Below are 15,639 nucleotides of genomic sequence, written 5' to 3' on the forward strand. Positions count from 1 at the left end.
CATACAAAATTATTACTGTAATGTTTTATAGTCACTGGGAAAAAAAATAATAATATCCATTTGGTCTTGCAGAATGATGTGAAATGAATCTCTGGCCTCAAAAGAAAAAAAAAGTCTATTAAAAGTAGCTCTTTTTCCTCCCTCCTCCCTCTCCCAGGCCCCTTTTGCTCCCCTCCCCCAACAATAAAGGATGTTTTGGAACAGCCTTTTCAGGAAACATTTCCACAGCAAAATGCAGCATCATTTATAATATTTAAAGCTACATTTTTGTTGAGATGGCTTGGCAGGCTTTGCTTGCAAATCTGGCAGGATATGGCCAGCTGAGAGTTAGCACTAACAAACTGAGGATATGCTGACACAACAGAATGCTTTAATCATCATTGCAGCAAGCAGGACAAGATCTTCTCCTGCATTGCCAGCTCTTCCCAGTGTGAGAACCAATGGTGCTGCGTATTTCTCTTTCCCTCCCCTGCCTCTAGAGAGTACAGTTTTCCCTTGCTGTTTCTACAGAACTAAAAAAACCTTGTTGGGTAACAGCATATAATATAATGAGCAATGGATATTCCTCTTGGCCAATGCTCTTATGAAAATGCTGCCCATTTCCAGCACAATAAGGAAGCTTAATAATTAAAAAGACAGTCCTTAAACAATCTTGAGGAGCTATGTTCCTTTGCAGCTAAGGCTTTTCTGCTTTACCATGCAAGCCCTCTACCATAGCAGAGTTGAAAGTTATATTCCGTTAAAAAAATCATAATTAGAAACTTGTCCCATCTGAGAGTTGAGAACTAATTTTAGACATTTGCAAAACTGTTGAAGTAAATTGGTTTCACATTTAAAAGAAGTCCCAAATAATTTAACCCCAAAGATCTAATAGTTACTGCCTTGAGTGAGGCTTGCATGATAGGGCCCAGAGAATTCTCACTGTATGATCCAGATGAGGTCCAGTGCAGAGACCATGCTCTTCCTTTGACCTAGCCCAGGATTTGGTACAACAAACATCTAAGGCCTGTGTCATGAAAGAGTAAGGCCTGTGTCATGAATTGAAGTAACTTCAAGTTTTGGGAGCCTGTCAATGTATATACTCTGTTTTCTTTGTTTAACTGCAAACACAGTCTCATAATGCAATCAGCTATTGCAAAGTATAAATGTAGACGTCTGTAAGAAGCAGCCCAAGCCATGGGGCTGGGTACTGATCCGAGTGTCGCTTCTCATCTATGGATCCTGAATAGGGCAGCACAAAATTTCCATGCTGCTTCCTTCCTTTGCCTGCCTTGTCTTGGTGTGTAAGCAACTTGTAACGGTGTTGGTCTCTATAACGCCACACATAGCAGGGCTCTCTAATCTCATTTAGGAACTTTAGGTGCCTTGCATACAAACAAGTATGATTAGGATACATTTCACAGATTACATCCTGCATGTGTTGGAAAAAAGAGTTGGTATCTTCACAAGCCACAGCTTTCATACAGAACACTAAGGTCCAGATAGTGGGGTACTGTAAACAGGGATACTCTGTATAGTCCTTGAAACAGAGTACATTTTTGCCAGGTCTGAAAAATTAGCAGACTTGGTGAAATTACACTGTCTCTATATCCTGAGATGCAGTTGCTCATAGCAGTTTCCATCTCTACACGGAGACTTCAGCAAATATATAGCAAACACCAGCTCACATGCTGAGCAGATATCCAGCTGAATTTATATAGTTTTGAAAGTCGGAGTGTGGCAGAATCAACTGATGAAATAGAGGGCCAGATGGCACTGCAGGATTAACCAGAAGCAAAAGTACTTACATTTAAATACTGCTTTTATACTGGAAAATGAGTGCTATGGATTTTGAGGCAACCCACTTGGTATACGAGCAAAAAGGTAGCAAGTAGCAATTTATTTTCTGTCTGGAGTTCTTCCACCCACTGATTACTAGATACTAGTAAGTAGTTGCTGGTTAGGAGCTATATTATAAATGAATGTTATGTATGTCCTTGCTTATGTGTACACATACATGTACATATATAATGTTGCTATATTGCAACTGAAGGCTTGGAATCTTTCCCTAACTTTGTTTTCTTGTTGAGTCAGTCATTAGCTACTGATTGTTTTCCTAAAGCTGGTGAGCAATATTTAACATGAGCTGCTTCTCCAGTCTAATTTCATAGACCAATTTCATATCTACATCCTGCATATGAAAATGAATAATCAGAAATTCAGAAATTGTTTTTGCTACATTTACCAACTTGCTTAGGGCTAGTTAGTGCTGATGAGTGTGAAAGGATATTGCTGTGTTTATGTAGTTGGAGACACACCTATGCAACTGATTTTTAAACACCATAGGCAAGGCAGTTGGAATGGGATTTAAGAACAGGCACATAAATTTTTCCTATGCTTGAATGAAAAGCTGAAGCATTTGACAAGTGTATGATTAAGCTGCTGCTGATCCAGGAGGATTTTTTTTTCCCTTTCTTTTTGGTTTGGTTTGGTTTTTGTTTCCTTCCTTCTATAAATCTCTAGCTGCAGTTTTGTATTGCTTGTTTACAAAGTTGATGTTACCTTCATTTAAGCGAGGGATACTGACTCACATTTAAAAAGAAAAAAAAAAAAATCCTATTAAAATGTACTCAACTTCAGAACAGAGTTTACAATTGCAAATCAAATATTGAATCCTGATCCCCTAGGGTTTAACTGTACCAGTGGTGAATTGAAACCAAGAGCATGTATGCTGAAGTGATAGAGCAGGGCAGGCCTGTGGCAATTCTGAAGTTCTGTAACACAAGTCATGACAACATTTATCAGGAGGTCCATTTTCTAGGCTTCAATATTTTAGACTACTGAAGGGCTGTCTATGTTAGGAAAAGATTATGTTAGTATCACACAACTCACTGCTTCCTTTCATGCAGTGCTGAAAGACAGTTAGCTACCTGCATTAGTAGGGTAAGTAGTTATTCATTACTGTTATAGAAGCGGTGATTAAAATGGTCTTAACTGCCTTTGCGATAATAGTCTCACTGGGAATGTTTTTGTCTCATCTAAATTTTCATTTTCTGAAATTCACAGCAATATATTCTAGGTTAATAGTCACCAGTGCGTGTTGTCTGAAGAAGCTCTCATGTTTCCTGTTAGATGGAGAACTTCATGCTTCTGCAAGGAACATTTTGATGACTAGCTGATGCTTGACATAGTAAGGGAAACAGGCAGATAGTTGCTGGATATGTGCAGGTATACCCAATGACTTTCTCTAGACATGATTTGCCTCCAGCTTTTTTCTACTGAAAAAGCCTATCAGCAAAATAAAAGACAGAAAACTCAGAAGTTGTAAAACCTCTGGAAACGTACCAGTATCCCACTCAGCCCATCATCTCTAAGATGTTACAATGTTGTGAGCAGATGACTAAGGAAGGACAGTAAAACACAAGGAAAATGAATTTCTTCAAAGAAAGGCATATACCAGCTGTTTCTATTTTTGAGTTGCTAAATGTTTTTAGTAGCACTGAAGATCAAAAAACCAAATTGTTCATTCATGGCATGGCCCACTCTAACCAAAACTCCAGAGAGACTGAAAATATTACAACCTACTTAAAAACTTCCATTAGCAAGTTTTTTGTTTTTAATAAATAAAATCCCATAGAAACAAAAAGTATTTACAATTAGATCAAAATTCTGAATATAATTCACAAGAGAAAACACTATTTTTTGAGAAAATGTTTTCATATCCTCATAACAGTCATTTGTTCTAAATTAGTACATAGCAATTGTCCATTAAATGAACATTTTTCCCTTAAGACCTATTCTTGTGGAAAAGTATTTTAGGCAAAACTTCCTAACCATGATGTAACTGCTTAGAATCAGAACATTTCTGTGATTAGTAATTCATGTAAAAATTAACATTTTCCTTGGCTTGAGGAAAACGTGATGAATAACTATCAAAATGTAAGAGAAGCCAGGATGTAGGGAGAACAATATATTTTATTAAAGCAGCTTATACAGTTGAATGAAAAGTATAGACTTTTGGGCATTCAGTGCCTTCAAAATAATAAAGGATAACACCTGTTCCTGCAAATCTGCCTTCTCTTTTTTTTTTTTTTTACTTTAGACAATTACCCTACCACTCTCAAAATATATGCATTGTATATGTCCATATTGGACTGAAATCCTTAAGCAGTGCCACTGCTAAACTGCTACTTTCAAAAACATTACCACTTGCAATAAATAGAATTAAGATACACAGAAGTTCTTCCTGTAACAGTCATGAATTACATTTTATTGTCAATGCATCTCTTCCACTGTCCTTTTCAAATAATATTTAATATTACTTATGTAAGAACATGCCCTAGAATTTCTCTTTATTTAAATCTAATTCTGATATCTCATTTCTAGTGATGCTGATGTGAAATTGGATTGTGTAAGAAATGCAGTCTTGGGTTAATAAATTTTGCAGTGTATATTTTTAGGAATTGTTATTAGGACTATTGTAGGAATATAGTATTGGAGCTGTGGTCCATTTCAGTACCAGCCAGTCTCTGACACGTTCTCCTATCCAGGGGGTGAACTCTGTAATTAAATAGAGGTTCTCCCACTGAGTGGTAGATGGCAAAACTTCAAATGTCCAGTGTCCAGTGGAAAACAGATTTATAAGAGAGAGAATACTTTCTTTAGAATTGTAACAATCATAAATTAGTGTGCATGTAATTCCTGTCAGAATCTGATGCTCAGCTAGTACAAGGTGCCTATCTTGAAATGTGTAGGAAACATGCAATCCTGAGCATCATTAACATGCAACATTCCATTTGCTTTAGGGCAATCTTTTCTAAGTTACCTGAAATGATCTCATTGCGAACTTAGTGAAGATCAAAGCTGCTCACTTTAGCCTCACACTGACTTCATCTCTCTGCAATTTCATCTGTGGGTTTTAAACCTTGAGGCTGAATGATCCAATTCTCCAAACACTTCCTGGTGGGCATAATGCTTACTACTGACCATAGGCCCAGGGGTTATCTGAAACAAGTAGTAGGAAATATTTTCAGGTACATAAGGCATGAGCATAAGGATTTATTTTAATATTTAACTCTGCCAGCCTCTATATTGCATAATTTGCACCAACTTAGATTTCTAAGGTCCACACTGGGAGTAAGGCCAATTTAGACTCACTGAACATCAATTCTACTCACATATTCCCATTTACATTTCCTTTTGGGCCACTTATATAACACCACTGAACTTGTCTAACTAAGTTGAAGGCACACTTTTTGCTACATAAATAAAATCTGGATCTTGTGGGGAAACTAAGAGTATTCAGTTGAGGATCGCACCTTGCTTCAATAATGTATGTTACAATCAGAGGCATTTTTTTTGCAAAATTCGCTCTCCAGGTCCCCCAGTGTGGACCACACCTGTTTGACTTTCTCAGCAGTTACATTCAGAAACAGTAAATGTGGCCACAGTACATGCGAATCTAAGGGAATCTCTCAGCTGCACTGAGAATACCAAACGAAGATTGATTTACTCACTCTCCTATGCTTTACTCCCAGTGGAAATCTTGGATGACATTATAGGGCAATATATATAAGAAAATTACCAGTCTTTACAGCAGTGAATATCTCAAAGCATTCTTGTTTGCAGTGATAAATAATGATAGTTCAAGTCAAACTAATATAGCAGGGTTTCCATTACAGGTTAATATTTTCAAGCATGAATTCAAACCTTGCTTTTGTTTAAGAGGAGTCACTCTATTCCAATTTTCCATGACATTTTGGCTGAAGATATTTTTCAATGGTAGTTCATCAAATAATTTGGGAAGGTCTCAGGCCAAGTGGTATTATGTTAACCCATTCTAACTACATACAGTGGCTGAAGGCTGCATTAGCACTGGCTGTTGTGGCACATGCACTGCAGGCCATGGGGAGGCAGCTGCACGGTGCCTCCGCACAGGCTGCTGCTCACCTGCCTTGGAATTGCATGAGCAGAGTTATTGACAAGACTGCTTCCTATGAGGGATGAGCAGTGCATATTCTTTCCTTACTCAGTTTTTGAAATGGGGTCAAGTTTTTGTTTTTTGGGTTTGCCCACAAATGATGGGCCTAATTCTTGCTTACACAAAGACTTTTCTAAAGAGCTGTATCAGTGTAAAATTACAGGTAGGCACAAATATTATCAGACCTGACTTGTCTAACTTTTAACTTTTAAGGAAGTTTTTCTCACAGGAAGTTTCACTAATCTGTGATTCAATTTTACTATTATTTTGCTGCTGCCTTGGGAGTACAGAATCAAACATAATACTTAAAATATTTCCCTAGAAATACTTAAGGAGAAAGATTTTTATTTTTAAGTTGAAAATTTAACTGCATGCTTAACCAACTTCAGTGAAGCAGTGAAGCAATCATACTGGACAAGCAATTTTAAGAAATAAGATAGTTAAAAAAATTAATTTTGAAAATACTGCCAACAATTTCATGATATAGATATTTTTAATATTAAAAGTAAATTGTAAATGTGTCTTTATAAACAATATGCATAAAATAGATCTACTATACTAAGTTCTCTCTTTTTTAAATGCTGTTTCACAGTAATTTCTTAGGTATGCAAAGTTTTCCCTCAAAGAAATAGTGCAATCTGAAGAACATACATTATGTCAGCGGATTAGAACTACTATCATCATTAATACAAGTCTTTATAGATTTCTTGTAGGAGTGGATGAAGACTCATATCTGTCTCCGTTTTCTTTATTATTTGCAACAGCTGCACGTGTTCCGTTACAATCTGTCTGAGGTCCGTCATTTTCTGAAGCAATTTGGCAAACAGCTGTGATGACTCTGGATGATTCAGTTTCAGCTGGAGCTCCAAAGCTTGCAGCAGATTGTCTTGTATATCTTCAATGGGCTTCACATTTAACAAACCTGGGCGGTCTAGAAAAAAAAAAAAAAAACAACAAAAAAAAAAAAACAAAAAAACAAAAAGAGCTTTACATTTATGAATAATATGGAAACACCAATCTCGTTTATTAATTTCTTAAATATTTCTTAGTATATTAAACATTTACAGATAACACTGACAACTGTTTGACAGCTTATTGTACATGTACTTATTTGTAAGATTTTGCTAGAATTTGCTAAAAGTATTAAAACCAGTCTTAGAAACTGTTCAAGGATTTCTGTGGTGCATTCAGGGATAGGTTTATACAATACTGAAATGCATTTTTTCCTGGTAAACTTGGAGTGTCTATGGGAAAGAACAGTGAGATATACTTGGAAGATAAATCGTCTGTACCAGGTAATTCAATTTATGAAAATCAACATATACTCAAGCAGATTTGCATGTAGTTGCTACCATTAAGAGTGTTTACTTTTAAGGTGTATGCTAGCTTATTAAAAGAAAAAAAAAAAAGCATAAATTCAACTTCTGTGAGAGACATATTCCATGACTGAGTACAGCTCTGGACAGACGCAGTCATACTAACAAGAAAAATAAAAATCACCGGTTCAGGTCTTTTCCGCACCCAAGTTCCACTTGCTATTAAGAAATCTCATCATAGCTTTTACATTCAGTTTAGCCACATATGCTTATAGCAGTGGAAAACTGATAGATGTGGCAGAAAATGACTTCTCAGGGCTCATGCCATCTGAGCCTTCTCCTCCATAAGGAGGAATCTAGGATGGACGTTTACAACCAAAATCAGCTACTTGCACTGCCACAGCTGTGAGTCCAGGATTTTCTTTGGCATATTATTTGAAAAGAAGCAAATCTTTCCTCATCAACCATTATTATCTTTCAAATAATAGCTGTTCTGTTATTTCTGTCTGCCCGCGAGTATCTTCTTAAGTGGTTGTCATTATTATTTAACATAATTCTTTATTTTTTTTCTAACTTGAAGTAAGTTATTTAATTCTATAGCCATCAAAGCAAAGGTTGATTAACATTATGAAATCCTCACATATGGTAATCCTCACATCCACCGGGTAAGGCATCCTGATTATCAAGAGTATTCCATGAGAAAAAGTCAATAATTTAAATAACATTTTCTGTGCAGCCATGAAATCAATTTAATAGGTTGATCAATAAAAAGTAATGCCTATAGCTAGCCTTAAGTTACTTTCCTAAGGAAATATTTCCCTTTCAGAAAGGTCAGGAGGTTGATCTACATTCAACATTTTAAAAATAGGCTGTTATTTCCTATGATCTTAGTAACCTTTCTATGCATCCAGTTCTACTATATAACCTTGGCTTGTGCTGTATACTAGAAAAAGGGCTGGGAGAAAAACAAAATTCTTTATAAATACTTTGGGGTTTTACCTAAAGGAGAAAAAATTGCAGTGTAAACTAAAAGGCAAAGCTGGAATGGAAACAAACGAGTAGGCAAGCCATGAATACATTTAAGTCACTAATTAGGAAAGGGCAGCTAAATCAAAGAAGCAAGATTTGGAGATTTTGGGAATTTTGGGAATAATGGCAAGATGAACATGGAGCTTGGTATTTCTTTGACTGTGGTTTAATGATGTGACTACCTTCTGCTGTAACTGACTAGACTCTGTGACACACAATACTTTTTTCCCTCTGGTATTTCATGCTAATAAGCCATTCTTGTTTTCCAGAGGTCACTTACTTACACCATTCAACTGATAACACTATAAAATATGGCTCAGAAAGTCTGCAAGTAAATATCAGCAAGCAGGAAACTGGTTCCAAACAAACTGTTTCCAAAGCTTCTTTTTATTAATTTACTTTGGCAATATAACTAAGGCACTTTTAAAAATACTTAGAGCATTTCTAATAAATTGTAGATATTTATTTTTAGATTACATGTGCTGCAAAATCTAGTTGCTTTCTTTATATCTTTCAGAAACTTCCCAACTTGAAGTACTTAAAAACTGACAATTTTGGCTTTGGGTTGCGATAGCTTTAAATTTTACTTCTGTGTTGCAGATGAACTCTGAACTAGCTGGGTATGACTCAGTGTACAGCGATATAAAAATAAAGAAGCACAAAGACTGTGGCCTTGATTTCCTCTGAGATTAATCTCCATTTGCCCCCTGCTTCTTTTGTGGTGGGAATTTTTAGGGTGTGAGTTTTTCAGAAGTGAAACCCAATTCAAGCACTGCACTCCCCAGTGCGATTTTTAGAGTGCAGGGAGCAAACCCAGAAGATCAGTATCAAGACTGGAACTTTTCAGAGAGCCCCTCAAATTTGGGTGCCCTCGGTCAGTTGAAGTTCAGTGAGACTTAAGTGCCTAACATCCTTAAGGTCCTTTGAAAAACCCAGTCTAATGGTTTTATAATGACCCAGTGGAACTACAGTCTGAAAAGATGACTATGACAAAAGCCTAGGAGATCATAAGATGTTATTTTTAAATAGGCCAAATCAGGAGGAAGGAAAATTCCCATTGAAGGCAAGTGAGATTTTTCATGAATGAGAACTTCAGGATATGGACATTATTTTTTTGGGTGTTGACAGTTCGCTATACTTTCTCAGTAAAAATTTCTTACAGAGGAAAATGCTGTTTCTGTTCCAAGAAACATATCTAAATGAGCAAAGAAGGAAATAAGAGGCAAAAGCTTTATTTCAAGCTGTTGGCAAATACTTCAAGTTGTTCAGATGCTTTTAAATGTATATGCTGCAGACTCATTGGGTTACAAGAGGAAAAGATGTATTTTGTGCAGGAGTGAGAATGTGAATGTATGAAGCTCAAGGTAGACATGGCATGTGGAAAAAAATACAAAGGAAATGATTAGCAGTAAGACTCAAGAGAAATTCAGCTTGGGAATAGGGAGAAAGAGAAATGGGAGGAAACTAGAAGAGACATTGTGGTGGAGGCCTCTGAAGAATACAGAACCTAATATGCTGTTCGAAAGCTCCTGGAGAAAATGGCAATGTGAACTGAGGAGGGATGTGAAAGAGAAACAATTGAGTTGTAGAAGGACATTCTTACGATAAAATGAAATTAGGTTACAGAAGGCCAAAGGACAGGTAATTGATGTGATTAAGGTCAGAGATGACAGTGAATTGGAAACCATTTTTATGCCTCTGATAAACAAGATCAATTTATTGATTTTTTTTTTTTTCCTGTGTGCTATTTGCTACGTGCCTTTAATCCTTTCAGACTAAGAGAGTACCATGTTTCCCTTTTTATTATTACTTTTTTACTCAGTTTTTCTTTAGGTTTTCATTCATTGTCATATTTGCTGTTTCATTTGAACATTCTGCAGGAAGCTGTTTAAAACTAAAAAAGAAAAATGTTCACAGTGACTGGGAAAGACTAATAACCCCTTAGTGTTGGGTGTCAACAGCATGACTTTGTATAAATGTATGTCTTATACTGTATCAGGGAAAAATATTTTGTTTGATATCTACTTACAGATTTGGATGCTTTTTCCAAGTTCCTAACAGTAACTGTAACTTTTCCTGTTCCTCACACATGAAATTGCTATCTACATGCTTTTATCCATGCTTTTATATTTTATTATCTTCAACAAAGAGAATTTTGCATTTAAATATACATTCTAATATCTTACTGTGATAAAACAGGCAAAGATATGGCTGAACCAAACAACTGCACTACTTTTTTTGCTGAGGCAGATATGACTTGGCAGTTTGAGTTTTTCTTCCGAGACAGTCACATGTACTGTAGTCACCAGAATTGTGGTTCAAAGCCCACAGTGATTATCTGCATGGCTTGCTCTGATTAGGAAGTATTTTCTTGTTGTTGTTGTTGTTCTAACAGGTTTGCTAGAGCAGGATTTGTGTAAGAGTCAAATACGGACTATTTCTAGGTACTATTCAGTGATAAAACTTCACCTTTTTTTGACCTCAGATTGTAGCAAAATTATTGAATGCAATATTTAAACAAGCCTCAGTTATTCACAGCTCAAGGTTCACTGTAAAGAACACACTCACTCAGAGACCAGAAAAAGTGAATATAGCAGCATTTCTGAATTGCAATACTGGTTTGTGTGTTGAGAGAGCCTGGGTCCTCACAGGCATACCCTGTCACAATTCCCCAGCACCACTATATGCTGAACACTGTATAAGATACTGTACAGGAGTGCAGGTCCATCCATAATATATAAACATGCTATAGAATTACCTTTTAAGTTTTCCCTTACTTTTTTTTTGAGTGAGTTTATTCTACCTATAAATGTGGATCAAGCCCAGTAGGTCTTGGACAAACCCAAACATTCACCTCATTCTCCTTAAATCTTCTTCTTGCGATAGATTTCATTTTCACCTCAGTGGTACATAGCATTTTTTAAGATGCTCCAAGTTCTTTAACATTTTTACCACGATGGCTGCTACTAACTGAGGAAATGCCTCAGTGGCACAGAGGTATACAAGAGGGAGGAAAAATATCTCCATGAAAAATGTTTTCCTTATCTCATTTTACCGAAGTGTATTTTTCAAAGCTACTATAACTAAAAGAACGCTGTAATAAGTTTGGCATTGCTGTTAATGGCATAAAGTATTTCTTTCATAAGAACAAGGTAATGTCTTGCTGCTCACACACAGTATCTCTGTCTCAGCAGTATAAAATTAGGAGTATTAGGATTTGTTTGTATTTACAGAAATATTTTAAAGCAAAATATACAGATATCAAGAACAAACTTCAGCTTTGCAATAACAAGTTCACAGTAACATTTGGAATCACTGAGACAGCGTGGCTGCACCGAGCACCTCGGAAACAATCAAATGGTTGTGGAAGTGGGAGTGCTTTCATTTTGTTGCTATTACAGCTAATTTGTCAGCTTCTTGTTACTGCTACATATACTACAACAGCAACTATTTCGATATCAAAAGGTTGAACTGTTTTATCGGATTTGTGACAAATTTCACTTCATAATGAAAAGCTTTCTACATGTAATATTCCAGCTGGAATTCTCTTTCTCTTTCCCTTTCCTTTTCTCTTTAAAGCTGCATAGGAGATAGCACTCATGGAGACGGCAGCACCAGCATCAATTTGATGAGGAATGACAAATTCACTTTCAGCTAGGATTATTTTCTGTTTCGCTAACTGGTTTTCTTTTTAGGATATCTGTACACAGTATTTCTTGCAGTGACTTAAACATAACGGTATTACTGTAGCTACTAAAGTCTTTGAGGTAATATGTACTGGCTTTAAAATCCTATTTTCAATGATATTGTCCTGTTTTGATATTCACAAAGTTCTTAAAGAAAAAAAAAAAAAAAAAAAAAAAAAAAAGAGTATCTAAGACATCTGAGAAACTGGTTTTCTGTTCCAGACCACGGAATATATACAGTTCAATACATGTAGCATCTGGCTCTAAATTAAATGATAAAAACTATTCTCTAATTGTCAGCAAAGCTTAATTGCTTTCAAAATATAATCTCAGTTTGTACAAATAACTATCATCCTTTTTTGAAAAAAAATAAGTTCTGAATAAAGACAGTGAGGGATTTTTGGTATCACAAAATTAAAGAATTTTTCTAGATAAGTCTCATATATATATATTTATGGAATGTATTTACTTCAGAGTTATTTAAGAACTAATTGGTAAAATTCAGAAATTATTCTTAAAAAAAATTCTTGATAAAACTGGTTCAGAGAAGTCTTTTTTTTTTTTTCCTGATCATTGTCCTCCTGAGATCTAAAATGTATGATTAGTTACATCATACCTATTTCCTCTAATGTAAACCAAACATCACTGAAGTATAGCAGATCTAGTTTTGCAGATTGCAAGTTCCCTTTTTTCAATTAGGATTGCATTTTAAGAGGCCTGTTTCTCATCTGTTAAATTTCATTATATTAGAAAATGCAAAATACTGGCATGTTTTGTGTAGTGCCCTAATAGGCTTGTATAATTTCTCCTCCCCCATCAAAGTCAACCAAAAATACACCAGTAACATATTTTCCTTTACTGAATTAATTCAGAGTCTTCAGGGATCATCGTGTTCAAAGGTTTGCACGAGAAAATGTCTTCTGGGAACGGTACTTGTTTGAAGTGGATTTAGTTGGTCTAATAACCCATACTGTGATACTACATTTTTACTGAATGAAACACAATGCCAGAAGTAATTTTCTGTGAATTTAAATGTATAGGAAGCTATGCATAACAAGCAATGCACTCTCAACAGGATGTTTCATTTTAGAACAATAGCATGTGGTTGTTGTGTTTGATTGCTTAAACATAATTTAATAATAAAATACTCTGCATTGCTCTGTGGAGGATCTGAATTCAGAACATTCAGCACATTCCTCTCATTGATATCTGCACCACCGGTCTAAGCCAAGATACACACAGATCAGTTGGGTAAAATTTTCTTTGTGCGACATCACTAAGTTGATAGTATTGACCAAAGTACAAGAACTTCAATCTGACGTGAAATGTATATCTGATATCACAGATTCTTGGTGGGAAGGATTCTAAGTGAACTAAATCTGGGTAGCTAAGTCCCAAAATAGCTGTATAACCTCAGAATCAGATAAAACATAGTAACTTTCTCTGACATAAGCTGAAAATTCACTGCCTTTTAAAGAAGTGTTAGAATTAATGTAGTTTGATACATGGACTTTTAGATTCATGTTTCACTCAAAGTATAAACATTAATATAAACAGAGCAGCTTAGGAAATGTGAATAGAGTGGACACACAATGCCTGTTTCTCTGAGGCATTTTTCAGAGCATCATTTTCCTGAGAAATGCATTCTTTTTTTTTTTTCTTTCCCTCTTCAAGGCAAACAAAACCTTGTGTGAATGAAAAAACCCAAACCAATAAAAAACCCATCGCAATCCTGCAAGCCAAATGCCACATCTATTTTGAAATTTTTATGGAGTCAAAGTTATTTGTGTACAATTAGCAAGCCACACAGTCTAATTGCAGGTTTAAAAAATCCTCATGCAGAAGTTAAACTTTCAGAAAGTCTTGCCAATGAAATTCCACCCCCCTCCCTCCCTCTTTTTTTCAGAAATACAGTCCTGATTTTGTTTTTGTCTTTTAACTAAATTACTTGCTGATCCAGCAGATGTTTGCAGCTCCAACACTAATATCAGGTCATTTACTTTTTCGGTTTCTGCCCAAAACTGAAGAAGTGGTAAACAACACCAAGAAAGCTGAAAGCTAACCAAGAAGTACCTGTAAATAAACTCACTCCCATCCTTTACTGCTGAGCACTTTCCTGTTTGGACAGGAATTTAAAGCATCGATTCTATTATATAAAATATCATTAAATAAGACAGCACTTACCTCCGCTTAGTATAATGACAGCTATAAATATTGCTAGGTCACTGTCATCTAATTCCAGTGCATTGAACTTCACAGCGAACTCAAACTTGGGCTCCATAAAGTCACAAAAAGGTTTTCTCAGGCTCTTCAGAAACTCCCGTGTCATGAAACCTTGTCCATCAGATATAAGAACTCCATCTTTATTCATCAGAGAAGCCAGGAGAGTATATATGATCTCATGGACACCGTATTTCAGGAGAGTTACTTGATCATTCAGGTCAAGATTCACAAAGCCTGGAATGTTCTTGGCAAATTCTGTGATCTCCTGCACTGCCTCCACAGAGCGAAACTGACATCGCTGGAAAATGCGAATTGCTACCTCTTTGTTCTGCTCCTGCAGCGGTGACACATGCTTACACTTGATCTGATCTTCTCCCATCATTAAAGAGTTCATGTCATAAATAACAAATGGCTAAAAATAAAAGGAAAATAAAAGTTACTTTTACATTTTTTCTATGACCATTTGACTTACGAGAAACTGAATTATAATTCGTCAGAAAACTCTTAGGAATGTCTGAGAAGTGTATCAAGGTTAGGTGCTTTGGGGTTAAACCTTCATAAACCAATTAAAGTAAATATCCTCATGATGTTAAAATGACTTACAGAAAATACAAGTAGTTCCTAAGGATTTCTCATGCTTTATGAATGCAAATGCTAAAAATAGGACTTTGGGTGACATTTTTCTTAACTAGAAGGGCAGGAAGGTAGGAATAGATAATTAATATAAATAAATAATTTTTCATTAATATTAATAAATAATTAGAATATTCATGACACTCCCTTCACTTTACAGAAGTTCTGTAATAACAGAATTCAAAGTTTGGAATACTTATTAACAAACGAAAATGTTAATGCTTTTACATGAATTTTGCTTTCTTATATTAAATATATTTATTATATCTCTTATATTAAATATAATCTTGTCAGTATACAATGACATGTCTGCGTTTCTGCTGACACAACTTTTTTTTGTGGAAAGATATAGGATGTTCATATTTTGATTACTTCATATTCTGTTACGTTCAAGTTCTAGAAAGTACTGTAAGTACTATAAAATTTATGGTATTATCTGATAAATTCAACCTTTCACTGCTAATTGCTTTAAAAATAACAAAGTTAGGATGTGTTATGTTTAAAACTTGTCTCTGAGGAAGAGATCACAAATAACATGATACAATGCAGCAGCACAATACAGAACACAGGAATGAGTTTGACTGTGAAATAAATGCAACTGGAATAAATCAATTTTGAAAACAGATGAGAAAAGTAACTTTTAAGAAAAAGAAAACTTTTCTTTTCAACAATCTGTTTCAGGATTTGCAGAAGTATCCTCTGGTTTTAAAGAAATGGTTAATTGAGGATTTCTTGAATTTATCTGAAGAACCTTTTCCATAGAGAATAAGTAACTAAACAGTTCAATGCTGCT

The 15,639-nt window shown here is 35.4% G+C and overlaps 2 protein-coding genes across 5 annotated transcripts in view; both read right to left on the reverse strand.

Annotated features, from left to right (window-relative positions):
- TSEN2 (tRNA splicing endonuclease subunit 2) overlaps positions 1 to 4,939 on the reverse strand; it is a 46,955-nt gene extending 42,016 nt beyond the window's left edge. Inside the window, exon 1 of one of the 2 annotated variants that reach the window (XM_084293022.1) lies at positions 4,805 to 4,939. The gene's annotated coding sequence lies outside the window, so the exon portion shown is untranslated. The remainder of the gene's footprint in view (positions 1 to 4,804) is intronic. The other variant, XM_084293021.1, reaches the window with a different exon arrangement.
- Positions 3,935 to 15,639, reverse strand: part of PPARG (peroxisome proliferator activated receptor gamma) — a 61,017-nt gene continuing 49,312 nt past the window's right edge. For 2 of the 3 annotated variants that reach the window (XM_084293018.1, XM_084293019.1), the window contains exons 6-7: positions 14,175 to 14,625; positions 3,935 to 6,890 (exon numbers count right to left, since the gene is read on the reverse strand). In XM_084293018.1, the coding sequence (XP_084149144.1) occupies positions 6,643 to 6,890; positions 14,175 to 14,625 (699 nt within the window). In that variant the 3' untranslated portion in view covers positions 3,935 to 6,642. The remainder of the gene's footprint in view (positions 6,891 to 14,174; positions 14,626 to 15,639) is intronic. The other variant, XM_084293020.1, reaches the window with a different exon arrangement.

The sequence above is a fragment of the Netta rufina genome, assembly GCF_964035555.1.
Source record: "Netta rufina genome assembly, chromosome: 10".
NCBI lineage: Eukaryota > Metazoa > Chordata > Aves > Anseriformes > Anatidae > Netta > Netta rufina.